Source organism: Podospora anserina, chromosome 5, assembly GCF_000226545.1.
Source record: "Podospora anserina S mat+ genomic DNA chromosome 5, supercontig 1".
NCBI lineage: Eukaryota > Fungi > Ascomycota > Sordariomycetes > Sordariales > Podosporaceae > Podospora > Podospora anserina.
This window is the reverse complement of record NW_001914837.1, coordinates 139,369-155,314: the sequence shown is the minus strand read 5'-3', so window position 1 is coordinate 155,314 and position 15,946 is coordinate 139,369. Positions and strand designations below refer to the sequence as shown.

At 53.7% G+C, this 15,946-nt stretch overlaps 6 protein-coding genes across 6 annotated transcripts; all 6 read right to left on the bottom strand.

Annotated features, from left to right (window-relative positions):
- Nucleotides 1-2: 2 nt before the first annotated feature.
- On the bottom strand, nucleotides 3-3,313 carry PODANS_5_2680 (uncharacterized protein; the record flags this gene model as incomplete). The annotated part of the gene is made up of 3 exons (XM_001904017.1): nucleotides 3-764; nucleotides 821-3,005; nucleotides 3,081-3,313. The coding sequence occupies 3 exons, from the start codon at nucleotides 3,311-3,313 to the stop codon at nucleotides 3-5; spliced, it is 3,180 nt and encodes a 1,059-aa protein (XP_001904052.1).
- Nucleotides 3,314-4,441: 1,128 nt separating this feature from the next.
- Nucleotides 4,442-7,234, bottom strand: PODANS_5_2690 (uncharacterized protein; the record flags this gene model as incomplete). The annotated part of the gene is made up of 2 exons (XM_001904016.1): nucleotides 4,442-6,373; nucleotides 6,425-7,234. 2 exons carry the CDS (start codon nucleotides 7,232-7,234, stop codon nucleotides 4,442-4,444), a joined length of 2,742 nt encoding a protein of 913 aa, XP_001904051.1.
- Nucleotides 7,235-8,174: 940 nt separating this feature from the next.
- PODANS_5_2700 (uncharacterized protein) lies at nucleotides 8,175-9,098 on the bottom strand (the record flags this gene model as incomplete). Its single annotated transcript, XM_001904015.1, has 3 exons — nucleotides 8,175-8,390; nucleotides 8,460-8,948; nucleotides 9,018-9,098. The coding sequence occupies 3 exons, from the start codon at nucleotides 9,096-9,098 to the stop codon at nucleotides 8,175-8,177; spliced, it is 786 nt and encodes a 261-aa protein (XP_001904050.1).
- A 761-nt stretch (nucleotides 9,099-9,859) lies between these two features.
- PODANS_5_2705 (uncharacterized protein) lies at nucleotides 9,860-11,256 on the bottom strand (the record flags this gene model as incomplete). Its single annotated transcript, XM_001904014.1, has 2 exons — nucleotides 9,860-10,415; nucleotides 10,463-11,256. 2 exons carry the CDS (start codon nucleotides 11,254-11,256, stop codon nucleotides 9,860-9,862), a joined length of 1,350 nt encoding a protein of 449 aa, XP_001904049.1.
- A 544-nt stretch (nucleotides 11,257-11,800) lies between these two features.
- Nucleotides 11,801-13,473, bottom strand: PODANS_5_2710 (uncharacterized protein; the record flags this gene model as incomplete). Its single annotated transcript, XM_001904013.1, has 3 exons — nucleotides 11,801-12,663; nucleotides 12,736-12,969; nucleotides 13,047-13,473. 3 exons carry the CDS (start codon nucleotides 13,471-13,473, stop codon nucleotides 11,801-11,803), a joined length of 1,524 nt encoding a protein of 507 aa, XP_001904048.1.
- Nucleotides 13,474-14,275: 802 nt separating this feature from the next.
- On the bottom strand, nucleotides 14,276-15,700 carry PODANS_5_2720 (uncharacterized protein; the record flags this gene model as incomplete). Its single annotated transcript, XM_001904012.1, has 1 exon — nucleotides 14,276-15,700. The coding sequence occupies one exon, from the start codon at nucleotides 15,698-15,700 to the stop codon at nucleotides 14,276-14,278; it is 1,425 nt and encodes a 474-aa protein (XP_001904047.1).
- Nucleotides 15,701-15,946: the final 246 nt, after the last annotated feature.

Below are 15,946 nucleotides of genomic sequence, written 5' to 3'. Positions count from 1 at the left end.
CCTCAGGCAGCCTCAACCCCAACCACGGCCTTCTTGTTCCGCACCCCCGCCAATCTCCTCCTCTTTCCAGCCTTCCACGCCTCAACAATCAAGATGTAGGCCGCCACACAAGCAGCCACGATGCCCCACTCCCAAGTGATGGCCTCGTGCTTGAACACGGTCCGGTTCACGACGGGGAGGTAGACGAGCGGGAAGCAAATGACGAAGCCAGCGGACACGGCTCCGAACAGGAACTTGTTCTGCCAGATGGTCTTGAACACCGACAACGCACCGGAATACTTTTCTGGGTGCATGTTGAAGAGCGATCGGGTGAAGTGCTTCGACTCCCAAGCAGTGACCAGCAGCAGGAACGTCAAGGTGGCAAAGGTGGTGGCTCTGGCTCTAAAGGCAAGGTCGCAAGCGGGCGAGTAGTCCGAGTTGCACAGCTCGCCCAGACCGTCGGGGCCAGAGACGCCGTAGGCCACCGAGGTGAAGGCTGCGAGACAGAGCCCGCCCATGGCGGTGCCGTAGACGAACTTGTCGATGATGAGCTCCTTGGTGAAGATGCCGACGGCCAGGTCGTGGGGCGGGCGCTGCATGACATCCGGCTGGGCATCTTCCAGGCCGAGGCCGAGGGCCAAGAAGGAAGACGTGACGAGGTTGGCCCAGAGGATTTCCAGCGGCGACAAGGGGAAGACGGAGACGCCCTTGTTGTCTTTGAAGGCGAGACCGATGAGAAGTAGGATGACCTGGGCGATGTTGGAAATGAGTAGATGGAGGAGGAACTGTGGTTACTACCGTCAGCATGTTTCCATTGATGAGAATGAGCAGAGAGAAATACCTTTTGAATATTGTCAAAAAGACGACGGCCTTCCTCCACGGCAGTGACGATACTGGCAAAGTTATCGTCGGTGAGAACCATGTCGGCCGCTTCCTTGGCCACGTCACTGCCGTTCAGACCCATGGCAATGCCAACATCACTGATCTTGAGGGCGGGGGAGTCGTTGACACCATCACCGGTCATGACACAAAAGGCCTTGCGACGATGCATGGCTTCCACCATCCTGACCTTGGTGGTAGGACTGCATCTGGCAAGGACCAGGGGCAAAGAAGGCATGGCATCGATTTCGGCTTCGGTCAGGGCGTCAAATGCGCTGGCAACCATGATGCTGTTGGGAGATGAAGCCGCCGCAGAAGGGTCCCGAGACAAGATGCCGATCTCGTAGGCGATGGCGGTGGCGGTCTTGACGTGGTCGCCAGTAAGCATGTGGACCATGATGCCTGCTTCCTTGCACTTGGCCACCGCGGCAGCCGACTCGACACGAGGAGGATCATAGAGACCAGCCAGGCCCAAGAAGACGAGGTCGCACTCGACCGTGTTTCTCTCGGGGAGGCCGTTGTTGCTCTGTTCCGAGCCCTCTTTGAGCTCGACAGAGAAAAGCGAGGCGTCGACGGGTTTCCGAGCGACGCAGAGAACACGGAGACCTAGTGCTGCCAAAGCCTCGGCTCTGGTGACAATCTCGGCCTTGAGCGCGTCCGAGGCGTTCATCAGAGGCAGGATGGCCTCGATGGCACCCTTGGTGTAAGCGTATGCAGAGGCACTGTCTGCGTCGTCTGAGCCGTCGGCGCGGCAGACGACCGTCATTCTCTTGCACGACGAGTCGAAGGGGTACTCGGCCAACAATCCGTGGCTGCCCCCCGCCGTGAGCTGAGGCTTGCCAGAGTCGAATCTCATGGCAAGAACCTGCAGCGCGATCTCGGTGGGCTCACCGATGGCCGTGTAGGGGCCAGCGGCGTCAGCCTTGGTGACGGCCGAGTTGTTGCACAGGGCGACTGTCTCGAGGAATGAGGTAAGCTGAGCGGGCGTCTTCCTCTCCTTCTCGGAGAGGACCCAGTCAACGTCACCCACGCGAACGTCTCCGCTCGTGGGGTCAAAGGGGTGGTTGGTGTTTTGAATGGTGATCTCGGTGCCGTCAGCCAGCCAGACGCTCTTGGCCACCATCTTGCCCTGCGTCAGTGTGCCAGTTTTGTCCGAGCACACGTTGGTCACTCCGCCCACGGCCTCGAGGGCGGCGAGCTTGCGAATCACTACATTGCCCTTGGCCATGGCACGAGTGCCGAGGGCCGTGGCAATGGTGAGCACAGCAATGAGAGATTCGGGAATGACGGCAACAGCCACGCAGATTCCGTAGATGAGGACCTCATCGTCGATGTTGAACTTGCTGACAGAGAAGACAATGATGGCCAGCATGATGGCCAGACCGAAAAGGAGAAGAGCAAACTTGCTCAGCGTGACCTGGAGAGGGGTGCCGTCGAGGCCGAGGATAATACGCAAGCCGTTCCGGAATTTCGTCCAGATCTTCTTGACCATGCTGCTGTCCTCATCGACAGTCTTGCCCCTGGTGGTCCGAAGGAGCTCGGCAATCTTGCCGACCTCTGTGTTCATGGCCGTAGCAGTAACTAGACCCATGGCGCGGCCGCGGGTGACAGTGCTGGCCGAGTACACCATGTTGGTGCGGTCACCAAGAGGAACATCACGGTCCTTGAGGATGAGCTCGGCATGCTTGCTGACGGGGAGAGATTCGCCCGTCAACAGTGCCTCATCGGTGGACAAGTTGATGCTGCTTACGAGGCGCAGATCTGCCGGGACGACATCTCCAACGCCGAGGCGGACAAGGTCGCCGGGGACCAGAAACTCGGCCTTGATAGACTCGGTCTGGCCGGACCGGACAACCTTGCACGTGGGCGCAGACAAGGCATACAGAGCCTGAATGGTCTGCTCGGCACGGTAATCCTGGACAAAGCCAACGACGATGTTCAGCAGAATGACGGCGGCAATGACGCCGCCCTCGATGTGGTCGTCGATGGCAAAGGAGAGGATCATGGTGATGACGAGGACAAGTGTCAAACTATTGGACACCTGTCTTAGGAGAATCGTCCACAGGGATAGCCCCTTAGCACCCTCAACCTTGTTAGGGCCATACTGCTGCAGGCGACGGGCAGCCTCGGTATTGTCGAGTCCATTTCTGGGGGGGATGGGTTAGTGGCCTTGAGAGAGGAGAAAAAAGGGGGAAGCACAAGACAACAGGAACTACACATACTGGCTGTCGGTCTCGAGGAGAGAGGAGACATCGGGGACGGTGAGGGTATGAGCCGACTCGGGGGTGAAGCCCGGGAGAGTCGGGGTGCTGTCAGCGGAGACGGTGCCGGCAGTACGGACGGTGCCGGCGAGGGTGGGGGATGACGCCGAAGCGGAAGTGTTTTTGGAACTCTTTAGGCCACGTATAGGAGGTTCCGTCTGGCCCTCGACGTCAAGGTCGTTCTCTGTCCCCATTCAATAAAAGTGATTTCTGGATTGATGTTCCAGCGAAGTGACAATGCACAAGGGAAAGAAGAGAAGAATTCCAGAAGATAAAAGGAAGTCGGGAAGGGGGCGAAGAGCATGGGGTTTATGACAAATGATGCCGGTCCGTTCCAAGACATGCAACTGCACCCTTGCTGGATCTCTCTCAACAAGAAGCAGCACGAGGCAAGGGATCAATGGATCATTGCCCCAGGGGCAGTGGGGGATCAGATCTGACGGTGACGGTCCACGGAACACGCTTCTTCCCATGCCATCCACGCCATCCACGCCATCCACGCCATCCACGCCACGCCAACAACGAGGAACAAGGCTAACGCCGAGCGCTTGGAACCTGCTTGGGACCGCTGGGACAACGTCGGCCAAGGGCTGGAGAAGGGGGAGCAGCCCAATCACAGACTCCCGAATCACCACGGAGAGTGGGGCACCGTCTTGGCCCTTGTGATTCTCTGCACCATTCGTGGCTGTGCTCAATGAATGGAAGCTGGTGCCGACCGCCGGACGCACCCTGTTGGTCACTGGTCACCTGCTATCTTTGTTGCTTCATATCAGTTGCTGTCCCTGTTCCGTCGGTATGCACCTAACCGGTATCTCCTGTATCCACCACCCAGGCAGTGTTGTTTTTGCCTCCTGAAGACGAAAAAGAAGACACTGGCTGATTCTCTATAATCTCTGTTGTCATCCACCAGAGGCAACCCATCTATACCATTTGATGAACAACTGGCTGATGATGGGATCAGTCTTGGGTATTTATCCCGTAGCAAACACTTCCTGTCAAGAACGACGCCAAGCCCGTTATCAATCACCGGCCCCGCACCGGCACTCGAGCCGTCTGTCGGGTGGTGACGCGTGGTGACTGTGCTCATTGGCCCCTCTGGTCCCAGACCCAACCACACTTATTCTTATTACTGGAGGAAGGCCGATGCGATGTTCCATACGCTCAATGTTACTAATTGAAGCGAAGCTCACGACTACTTACAGGCTCATTATGTACGGGATTCCATGTCGGGTTGAAATGTGGACTGTCGCAACTGGAGGCCTCGCCAACTCTTGCCAACAACCTCACTCTCAACATCAAGATCAGCAGATCTAAAGACTACACTACGGGAACTGGCCCCGCTCCGGTCCAAAGTACCCCTTCTCGGGAATCGGCAGGATCCCCACACTCTTCCCGTCCATGCCGGCGTGGCTGACCCGATTCCCCCACCAATCCAGCTTCACGGGGTGGTAGCCCACAGCAAAGAACATGATGAGGGCGCTGATGGCGACGCCTGCCGTCAACGAGGCAGAAAGCACGTAATTGTACTTTTCCCACCATGCCAGCCGGTATTTTGGCAGCAGGTACATGAAAATGCAACTCAGGATGAACCCGGGCGTCTTGTAGCTCAGATTGGACGGCGCCCAGTGTTGGAATCCGTGGATGATCAACACGGGGTTCAACCACAACAGGCTGGCCACGAAAGGAAAGATTGTCCTGTCAAGCTGCGCAAATGTCCTTGGTCCCAGTCTTCCCCGCAGTCTTTCTTTGATGCCGGGCAGGTATTTCGGCCCGTATCCCTGCCCGACCAGAAACACTACCGCAATGCCCGTCCCGATCAAGAAGCACCACTTGAACATCGGATACATGGCACCAAACATCCTCTCGCTGCCCAGCAATCCCCACATCAAGCTGCTGGCATACAGCGGTGCACCGTCAGCAGCACAGGTGAACCTGCTCGGCTGGTCCGGCTCGCACAAGCCCTTCACGTTCTCCATGATGAAGTTTTGGGTCGAAACCGCAACAAAACAGGTGATGATGATCGTCCCAATCTGGCTCCTAAACACGGCCCTCGGCGGGATCTTGACATAATGGGCCATCTTTTGATCTTGCACATAGTTGTCTCCGTAACCGGCCAACGCCCAGCTGCCCAAGGTTTGCGCAAACAAGAAAGCATTGGGGTTCCCGGGCAGAAGATACCCCGTCAGCACCTGTATCAGACTCCCAAGCCCCAGGTTGGTCCCCGTGGTGGCCGACAACAGAGATAGCGGGACGGCAAAGATGATGTTGATGCCTATCATGAGGAAAACAAGCCACACAGGTGTTTCCAGTGGATATATCCTCAAGAAAATCACCGACACGACAATGGCCGCCACCAAAATGAAGATGAACCACCAGTCTGGCACCTCGGGGTACCGGCTCATCAGTCTCGAATGGACATCCATCGCCCCTTCATAGTTCCCTTTCCCCCTTCTCAGCCCCTGGTAAAAGTCAACATAGGCCTTGCCCACCGTCGTCCACTGGTTGACCATGATGTACAAGAAATACACTGGGTAAAACGCAAAGTTGGCTCCGACAGTCAGGATGTATCCGGCAGAGTAGAACGGCGGGGAGTAGGCTTGGTACTTCTGCTCGTCGAGCTTGTTGTGTGCTGAGATGACATTCTGCACACGGTACGGTTTCCCATCGTTGGCAAAGGCCGAGCTGGAGTTGATGGGGAGGTAGGCAGAGTGATTCATGTTGTTGTAAAAGATGGCCAGGATGACTGCCGCTCCGAGCCAAGCGGAGCACCATTCAGTTGCTGTGGCGAAGAAAGGGTTGGCGAGGGCGGCAAAGGAAGATGTAGCAATGTTCCAGTCAAAAGTGGTGATTGGGTTAAAAAGACCTAACCCAAGAGATGAGCCAGTCAAAATGGCCAAGGTCAAGTTCTCGGGAGCAATCCAGGTCATCCAGTTGAAGGTGGAGAGGGCTGTGAAAAGATAACCCGGCAGCCAGTAGTAGATCGCCATGGATACCGTGCAGACGTAGAAGAAGTTGTACCGGGATATGGTCCAACCGTGAATGTTCTCTTTGAGCTCTGGCCTGGTCAATGCTCGATTCATGGCAATGGTGGGAAGGATGGTGGGCCAGAGGGCTTTGACAGGATATACTGAGAACCGGCGGAGATATCCTGCAAAGCCCATCCCCATGAGCTGAACGAACAGGGTCAGCATGAGCTGGTAGCCATAGTTGACAAAGCTCTGGCCGTAGAAAATGGGCATCTTTTGGACGAGGATCTGTATTTATCAGCATCATTTTAGAGAGGCGAATATAGAAAAAGAGTCAACGCACCATCCCATACGAATTGGTGGTATAAATAGCGATGTTGTAGGTAATCGTCGCAAACATTTGCTCTTTGAACGTCCACGGCCCCGGATTGAGCGAGTGTCTCGTCCCAAACACCGTGAATCCCCAGTCCGGAAGGACATACTCGAGGACCTTTGCACACGGGTACAAAAGAATCTGAATAACACTCCCACTAAGAGCTGCCCGTGTCTGTCAGCCCCATGTCCTTTGATAAGTGAAGGCCAACACGTACTGATGCTCGGAAATCTCGAGTTGAAAAACGTCGCCATAAAGGTCCCAATCACAGCCCACGATATACCCAGAAAGTAAGCCCTAATGGTCTCTACGGGGGTGGAGTCATTGTCAGTCAGTTCAGCCACAGCTCTAACCCCCGGATAGGGGCTGGACCAGCGCATCATGACAGCATCGATTCTGAGATCTCGCTCATAAAAGTCGCCGTACTCTTTCGGGCTCTCTTTCACCAGTCTCTGCATTCTTGTCCGCATGACAGTGGGAAAGTTCCAGTCATCGGCGTGGAAAGTAAGCGATTCACGGATGATGGCCAGGGCCTCTTCCGTTGACATGGCGTTGATTTTGGAGAGGATGTGCTCGTATTCGCCATTTGGTGCCAATTCCTCGAGCAGAGAGTGCGGGATCTGGTCCGTGATATTGTCTGGCTCCTGGCCATCGTGTGTTTCCCTTTCGTAGGGCTTGGCAGGTGTTTTTTCAGGGTCTCGATCGGATGACCTCGTTTCGTGGCTCGAGATGATTCCGATCTCGTCAGGATCGACAGCCTCGGGTTTCTCTGCCATGCTTTCTGTAGTCGACTCGAGAATTAGGGACAATGGGCTACCAAAACGCTCCTCCACCCTCACTGTACTCGAAGGAGAATCGTTGAATGGCAATGGGCTTATCAGACATTGTACGGCCGATATGCAATGCTGCCGAATGCCGGCATCCGGGATACGAGGAGGTCCAGATACTGCCGTGTTTGCTTCTCGGCTATGTGTGTCCGACGTTGCATGATGTCCTCCTCTCCTCCTACGGCAGACCCCCAGGTGATACAGTCTGCATGGGAGCAACATGAAGTGCGGGGATTGCGAAAATCGAGACGGGAATAGATGACCTGACATTTGGTGGATTGAGTGAGAAGGGAGCGCAGATCTACCGGCATAATGAGTTTCCTGAATTGGAAGGCAGCAAGCCGATGCCACAACACTGGTGAGCATGCATTGTTAGCTAGGTGGCTCGGTGGAAGGGTAGGTAGGCACTCGCAACTGGATTTGAGGGAACTGAAGTGGGGAAGCTGTAGCACAGACTGCATAGGTAGGGTGTCTTGTGTTGAACAGCCATTACACGTGAAACTTTAGCGTCTAAACTATCATAAACTGGCCTTCGTAGATGATCAATAGGCCAGTTTATAGCAATAAAAATACCTTGAAATATTGATTAAAAGTCTTAAAGAGAAGATACCTGGTGGTCGAAAGGCCTTGAAACATGATCAAAAGGCGTGTGAATTACCTGATCTTTTAAGTCCTCAACATGTAACGCAATGTCCACACGTATCCATTCCCATGCATGTTGATATCGCTGCTCAGACTATGTAATCAGATCCATTCAATATTTATGCAACCATGTGTCCATCCAAAAAGCAACAAGAAATAAGAGGATAAAGGGGGCAAATAGGGGCAAACAGGGGTAGTAACAAAACCGAACCGTCCATAAAGTGGGCCCATCCCCAGACACACTACCTTATTCTGACTTGGGAACAGCATATAGAGCCCTCAGCTTGCCGTTCCTGTCAACTGATCCAAACTTCCTAAGATCAGTATAAACCCACCAGAACACATTCCGATACAGAAACTTGACAGGGCCCGGTGCAGCAGGCCAGTCCAGCCATATATCGTCCTCGAAGTGGATGTCCAGATTGGCAAAACACCACAACATGCCAGGCATTCCAAGTGCTTTCTATGACCCCCTTTGATTAGCCGCCAGTCGATCGCCCAAGAGAGGGTCGGTATATGGGAAGGCACAAACCATCGAACTCTCCCCTTCCTCCCCCATGATCCTCTCAATCGCCTCCGCCATCTTTCTCCCCTCTCCATCCACCTCTCTCAACCTCTGCAACGTAGGGATTTCATCCCGCAGATGCTCGACGAGACTTTTCCCAAATACATCAATCATCTGCACTACCCTGTTACCGTCATACTTCTGTTTATCCGCCAGAACACCATTAATGTAATCATCCAGATCGTGTAGCCCTTTCTTGAACACGCCGTGTTGATGGACATTCGTCTCCATGATTCCCTCCACCCCCGACAACCTCTCTACCTCTGGAAAGAAATGTGTCTCCTCGCCGTGGTGGTGGACGTGAATCAGGTTGGTGAAAGCCGCAATGTACCGGCAAAAGGGTTTTGCGTCGGGAGCTGTGACGTGTGGAGCTTGAAGATAGATGGAATTAAGGCCGCGGATCATGAGATTGTGCGCGTTGGCCATTTCCGAGGCGGCACGGTCGAAGCTGTCCACCTGTACATGCAGTTGAAGTGTGAATAGCGTGTTTCGTTAGGGGTGATCAGATGATGGAGGTGGTCCAACCTTTGCATGCGGGTCTTGTTTCGCTGCAAACACAGGAGTCTGGATAAGGGGGAATGGGTGGTCTGCATAGACTGGTGCCATGGTTGCTTTGTTTTCAGCTGGCGGTGATAGTGAAGAGATTACTGGGCACAGATTCCAAGCCCACAGTGTTGACAAGCACAGTAGCAAAGGTTGATCAATTATATGCCGTTAGGCAACAAATCGCTACCTGAGCTGGGGAATCGAAGTGTTTTTCTACCTCAATCTTCACAGCAACCTCCACCCCGAGCATCCAAACGCGGGCACCAACGCGATTCGTACAAAGAATTCCGCGCCCCCAGAATGCGAGATGGCGCAGCACCAGCCAGCCACCACATACATCTGAATCAGGGTATCTAGCTCGTAGAAAATCCAGTTTCTACTGGTCCATCGACGCCACAACAGCCCTATATCTCTGTCCTGGCATTCTGGGAGCCTAATCTGGCACTAGTGTTCATGGATTTAACTCTGCATTCATTACCTCCTTGAAAAGTCCAGACCATCTTCGACAGATGTGATCCTGTTCTTTGTGTGGGCCCTGCGTTCCCCCACCTCTGGCCCATCAAGCTCCACAACAGCACCAGTACCATCCTGACTAGATAGGTAGCCTATGGGAGGTAATTCTCTGATGGGATACAAATTGCTTACTCTCCCTGGTTGTGTAACAGAATGGTGTGAAGAATGGATCATTGTATTGCTCGGTAAACCCTTCTCTTTTATAACGCTGACACAAGTTACCTTACTTACCGATCTATCATCTTCGCTTTGCAGCTTCGTCGTGAGCCAAGGACCCAATTCTACCAGGTACTCTCACTGAAACCTCTTCATCTTCGCTTCTTGCCCTTCTTCTTATTAGCCTTCCTGCCCTTATTCTTTTTCTTTTCATGGCCGATGATCACTTCCTCGCTCTCTAAACCATCATCCGACTCGACATCTGGTCCACCTTTGTCATCCTCCTCCTCCACTTTCTTTTCCTCCAATACTTTCCTTTCCTCCTCCAATACTTTCTTCTCTTCCCCTGCCTTCTTTGCCTTCTCCTCTTCTAACTGTTCCGCCACCTTATTTTTCTCCTTTATGAGTTTCATGTACTCCTCCAGCTGAGCCAGCCAATGCTTTTCAGGAGGTACATACCAAAAGGCAACCTCACAGCCGTGCATTGCATAGTGACCCAACATCTGCGACAACTCCTTCCAGCAATCTTGATTGCGAATAGGTTCCCACCTTTTCGCTTTTCGTCGCCAACCTTTTTCAGCCCATTTCAGCATAGACTCAGTAGCGTGGTGATGGACGTACAGGGACGTCGTGATGATGATGGTTTCTCCCAACCATCGATCTACCATTGGGCCATATTGTTGCGGTTCAACGGCATCGCAGGCCCTCCTGACACTTGCGTATGAAAGCAGCTTTCTTTGGCAGGGGGACGTGACTCTAGCGCAGCAATGACACCGATCAGAGCAGCGCCGTCTTCGTCAATAGCCTGGTAGCCATCGAGCTGTTGCGGGACCTTGGCGTCGGTTTTCTTGTCTAGGTTGTACACCATGGAGGCGACGAACGGACATGTTGAGTCCGAGGGTAAATTCACATGTATGAAAATGGCCATGTGCTTCGGATTATTGAAATGCACGAATCGGTTCTCAAGCTCCTTGGTGGGATGTTTTTTCGTGGGTTGTATCACGAACAGGTCTTCGGGTAGCAGGTTCGGTTCAACCGCGTAGTTGGTACCCTGCCAGACATGACCACTTCCGTTGCAATTGTCATATTCAGCAGCGGTCACTTTGACGTCGTTGTGCTCGCCGATCATATTGTGTACTGCTTTTATTACAGCCTGTCGACTTGCGATTGTACAAAGGTGTGGGTTTACGTGTTGCAATCGCTTCTCCGGAGAGACGTAATCGTCCCATCTGTGGGCTTCCTGTTCGTTTTGGTACTTGGGGTCTGGCCCCAGGTGGTCGATGGGCTCGATCCGCTGCCCACTTGAGCATGTTTCGAGTAACGTTCTTTCCCAGATATTCCGACTTGGCAATGATGACGATGCGAACCCAGCCCTCAAGAGACCAGTCACGATACCCAAGCGCGGCAAGCACAGCCTCCATCTCAGCTCAGTCCTTGGTGCTCTGATGAACCTGGCCATCTGCGCCCACATCCTCCCAGAAATAGTAGACCTTGCCAAGTTCGAATGTGTTGAACCGGAAGCCAAGACTCGTCTTGTATGGTTCTGCATCTCCGGAGTTACTATCGAACCCCCAACTTCCCGTGTAGATGGCCATGGTCATGGTATGAACAAAGTCGCTCATGAACGGCCTGGCAAAACAGAAGCGCTGCACATAAACGAGCCCGTTTTCATGGTACACCGGGCGAACCAACCGTGGCTTGAACAATTCTGCAGGTTCCACACCTGCGGGCGGCAGGAAGGAGGTTCCCAGCCATGCCGAAGGGGTCATGGTCACCGGGAAATACACCCGGCCATGGCATATCGAGCGCGATTTGCAACTAGGCGTCTTGGTACAGTTCGATCTCTAAACTCCATGATCGGCGGATGCTCGTACGCATTTCGGTGGCCACGTAGGTTCGCATTCATGATCCTATCGTAGCTTTGGAACTTGATGTTTCCCGGTGTTTCCATGACTTTCCCCTGTGTTGGTCGCAATTGAAGAAGTAGGCGGTTCGAGGTTCAGAGTCCAGGTTCGGAGGACTGCGGGAGAAAACATGTTGCTTTATACGTGCTCAAGAAACCCACAACACAATGACCGCAAAAACTACCTCAGCTAGCACGCGCCGACAACATTCTTGGTATCCCTTGGGGTTTGTCCCACTGTTACTACCCCATCGCCACAATTATAGTACTGATTCATCCACACAACGTCTGATTGCTGATCAAACACCACTATGTATGCATGTGTCAGCTCTGTAGATATTTTGCTGACTGTAAGAAACGGGCAAGACTCACAATAAGCACCCCTGATGAACGTGTCTCCCAGCACATAGTACGTGCTCCCATAATCCGCCGGCTGCACCCCAAGCATGCACCTGCCCGGGTAGAGCTGGTAGATGAAATCCTTGTACCGCACATTGATCACCATCGCGCCGCTGTTGAACCCAAAGTCCACCGTCCCCGCCACGTCCCTGTACTTGCAGTCCACAAAGTAATTCCCCTGCGTATCAATCTCGGCGTTGAACTGCTGCCCTATCACCGCCACGAGGTCCTCCCGGATGTAGCTCAACGTCGAGCCCGTGTCGATCAACGTCGGCATGGAAAACCCCTCCCGAGGTGTGTACAGTTTTCCTGCCTCTTTTGGCTTCGTCAACCCGACGCTGGTGACATTGACCCAGTATTGCACCCATCTCGGATCCTGCTCTTTGATCGGAGGCCAAATGGAGACCGGGACCAGCGGCCCGGCAAACTTCCAGCGGTTGACTCCGCCAAAAATAATCTCGCTGAAGCCGTCGCCGTCGCCGCCGAGACCGAGGCTGAAGATGGGGGCGGATATCATCTTCTGGGAGACCATGAGGTTGAGGACGGAGGGGTAGGGGATGGAATAGGGGTAAGCGTAGCCTAAACCGAGGATGCCGGCGAAGGTGTAGTTGCTGTCGGCTGCTACGGCGAACTGGACATGGGGGATTTGGAGCACTTTTTAGGGAGTTGTCAGTCTCAAGCATGAGAGTGAGAAGTACCTGTAGAGTTGGGGGAGGTGTGACAGACTCGCAATACTCATCACGTCGCTCCAGTAGCTTCCTCGCACTGCCCCTGTGCCGTAGGTGACGGCAAAGTTGCCACCAATGTGCATGGCAGAGTTTGACTTGGATGGGAAGTAGTTGCCAAACGTCTGGCAGAGGGAATCCGACGCCGACGTGCTGCAGCGGGGGTTGACCCAGAGTTCGTACGAGCCGGTGTCGACGAAGACGCGGACTTTTTGAGGGGGCGTGCCAATGTCCACTATAGAAAGAAGTTTGTGGACTTGTCAGCAGGGGTTGAAATCAGGTGGAAATGGAATTCAAGGGTGGAGCACGAACACTGGATGATGTAGGCAATGCCGCCCAGTTCTTCAAGATTGGACCAGCCCCATCTTCTATCTGCTGCTCGGCGATGCAAAGTCGGAGACTGCTGGGTTGGTGGGGATCTCGTTATTCTAGTCAGAGTTGGCGGTGGTCTTGTCGATGATGACGCATGAGTAGGTTGGAAGGGTTGATTTGACTTCAAAGCTGAGGGGTCATTGTGAGGGTCGGTCGGGGGCCCCCAATGCCAGCCCCTTTTTGACTTCCCCTTACTTTTGAACTTCTGTCTCGACACCGGCATGCGCACATAGCCTGGGTCTCTTGTACGCTTCCCTCCGCCCTTGTCACCATCATCGAGTGAATGTTCATTGCTGAGATTAGGAAGACTGGCTCCATGACTGACTGTAAGAAAAAGAGTGGTGTATATGGCGAAGTGAAGCAACATGGTGCTGGTAAAGTTGTCCCAACTGTTCGACGCTGGGGTTTTCCAGTACCCCGACAACAATGATACAGCAACGCCTACCCTGGAGATTCGACGTCAACTAGGTGAGAGGTGAAGATCGTAAAACGTCCGCTGCACACGGCCATGCATGCAACGCTACAAGCAGAGGAGGTATCATGGAATCTCAAATGCAACGATGGGCAGGCAAGCTTTGGGTGAAGGGAAGACGAAGTGAACCACCTATAAAGCCATCATATCTCGTGGAAGAACTAGCCCCGCGCTCCAAATTGAGAAGAGAAACTGTCAGCGGGAGCGATGACTGCATTGTCACTTCTTCCTGCGGTTAGCTGTTTCAGTTCTCAGCTCGTGAATGGTGATCAGCCCAAGATCTGGGTAAGACGGGAAGTGGTGATTTTAACCGATCCGGGGTAAGGCAGACATGATCGCGTCGAAGGATCTGCCGCGCCTGTGATATGCTGAGCGGCGGATAAATACCTAGGTACGGATTACACCCGTCACGACTGCCGTGCAGTCTTTTCAGCTCTTTTGCCGGCGCATATTCCAGTTCGCTCAAGACCCAAGAAAACCGGTGGTCTGGTTCAGGTTACCACTCTAGGTTTGTGCATGTTGCAGTTGGGTGAAGCAACCACTACTCCATATTGATCTGGAGGACTGGATTCGAGCGAAATCCAACAAATTTTGGGTAGTTGAAGAAATCATGTTGAGTTACCGTCTAGTTCCTCATCTCGGGGTTCGTCAAATGCTGTCATACGACAGGAGGCCGATTAGGACATGGTCATGGATGTCAGAGATCCAAGCTCAACAGCCTACCCCCAATTCTGCTCCTCGTCGCGCAGACCACCAGCGCCTCCCCGTGACCGACTCCCAGAATCCCTGGCCATGAACTCCCCTCCTCGAAAACAGTATCAGCCTCCCGACTCCAGTTGATCACTCCATTCCCCAACCCAACCCCTAAAACAGTCTTGATCTTGGCCCCAGAAGGCCATACCCCTTCGTTCCCATCCTCATCTGTCATAAATACCACCGCCACTCCCTCCCCACCAGCCAGAGTCCCAATCTGCGGTGCCCCGGCATTTTTGCCCTCTCCAGATGGCTTGTACACCTCTTGCCTTGACGCCCAGCTCAGTCCCTCGTCGTACGAAACCACCGCCTCAATGCTAAACCTCCCAGGCCCACACCTTGTGGTCTCCAACACCATCACCAGCGCCTCTTTGCCAGAAACTGCATCCTTCATACCGGCAATTCCCACCATCCCATCTCTCAACCCCTCCTCCCCCGTAATCCTCCTCGGCTCCGACCACGTCTCCCCCCCATCCCCACTAACAACCACCATCGTGTCCTGCCTCTGCCCCTGCTCCGCCTCGGCCGAATAATACAACTGCACCTCCTCTCGCCTCCCCACAGGAATCCTTACAAACGGCTCCCACACCCCATCCGAGCCCCCCTTCTCCACCGCCTGGCTCAAATACTCCCAAATCCTCCCCCCATCCCGAGATCGACAAACCGTAATCCGGAACCAGGTCGGCTTATTACCATCTTCACCGCTCAAATCATGGTTCCTAAAAGCAGCCAACACAACCCCCGGCTCCAGCTCAGCAAGAAAACAGTTGTCGCAGTCACCGTGGGAGCGGGTGATTTCCCCCACGACTTCGAACGAACGAGCTTGGTCAACGCTGCGTGATACAACCAGGACTCTCTCCCCGTCAGGCCCAAAGGTGGTGTAGCTCTTGAGGAGGGAGCCGTCGGATAGCTGGCACAAACGGGGGTAGGTCCCTTGCGTGGAAGGGGGGAAGTGGTCCTCGGTGGAGATGTGGAGTTGCGGGAGGGGAGGGGGGCGGTCGTCGTTGTTGCCAGGGTCGTGGTTATCTGCTTGATTCTTCAGGTCGAAGCCGAGCTTGGAGAGGAGGTACTCGGCCATGTTTGGCAAGGAAGGTGGGGATCGAGATGAAAAAAAGGCAAAGGGTGACGACTCGTACGTGGCGGGGGTGATGAGTGAGTTCGTTGGAGGGGGAAAATGGTGTAGGAAGAGGGCCGAAAGTAACTCGCTATTTGTAGCCGACTCGGTGACCGTTACTGGGGCTTTGTGCCGGTGTGTGGTTCGTGGTAAGTACGACAACGGGAGCAAACCGGTACGACGACTTGGCCAACGGTTGCTCGCATTTTCTGGCAGGAACAAGCAAGCACAAGGTGACCCAAGAAGATGGGACATGACGTAGGGGAAATGGAACAACAATACACTTCAGAAAATCATGGATGCTTCGTCAACTATATACACTACAAAGATGTAATTACCGCCAACTATAAATAAAAAGTAAAGGATTGTAAGAAAATGTATGTTATGTCGGACCGAATCTCTAGGCAGTTATGTGTGTGTGTGTGTGTGTGTGTATGTCATCATGTACTTTTTCCCAGCTGGAAACCCATTTCCAACCTCCCATAAGTTTCTTTGACATTG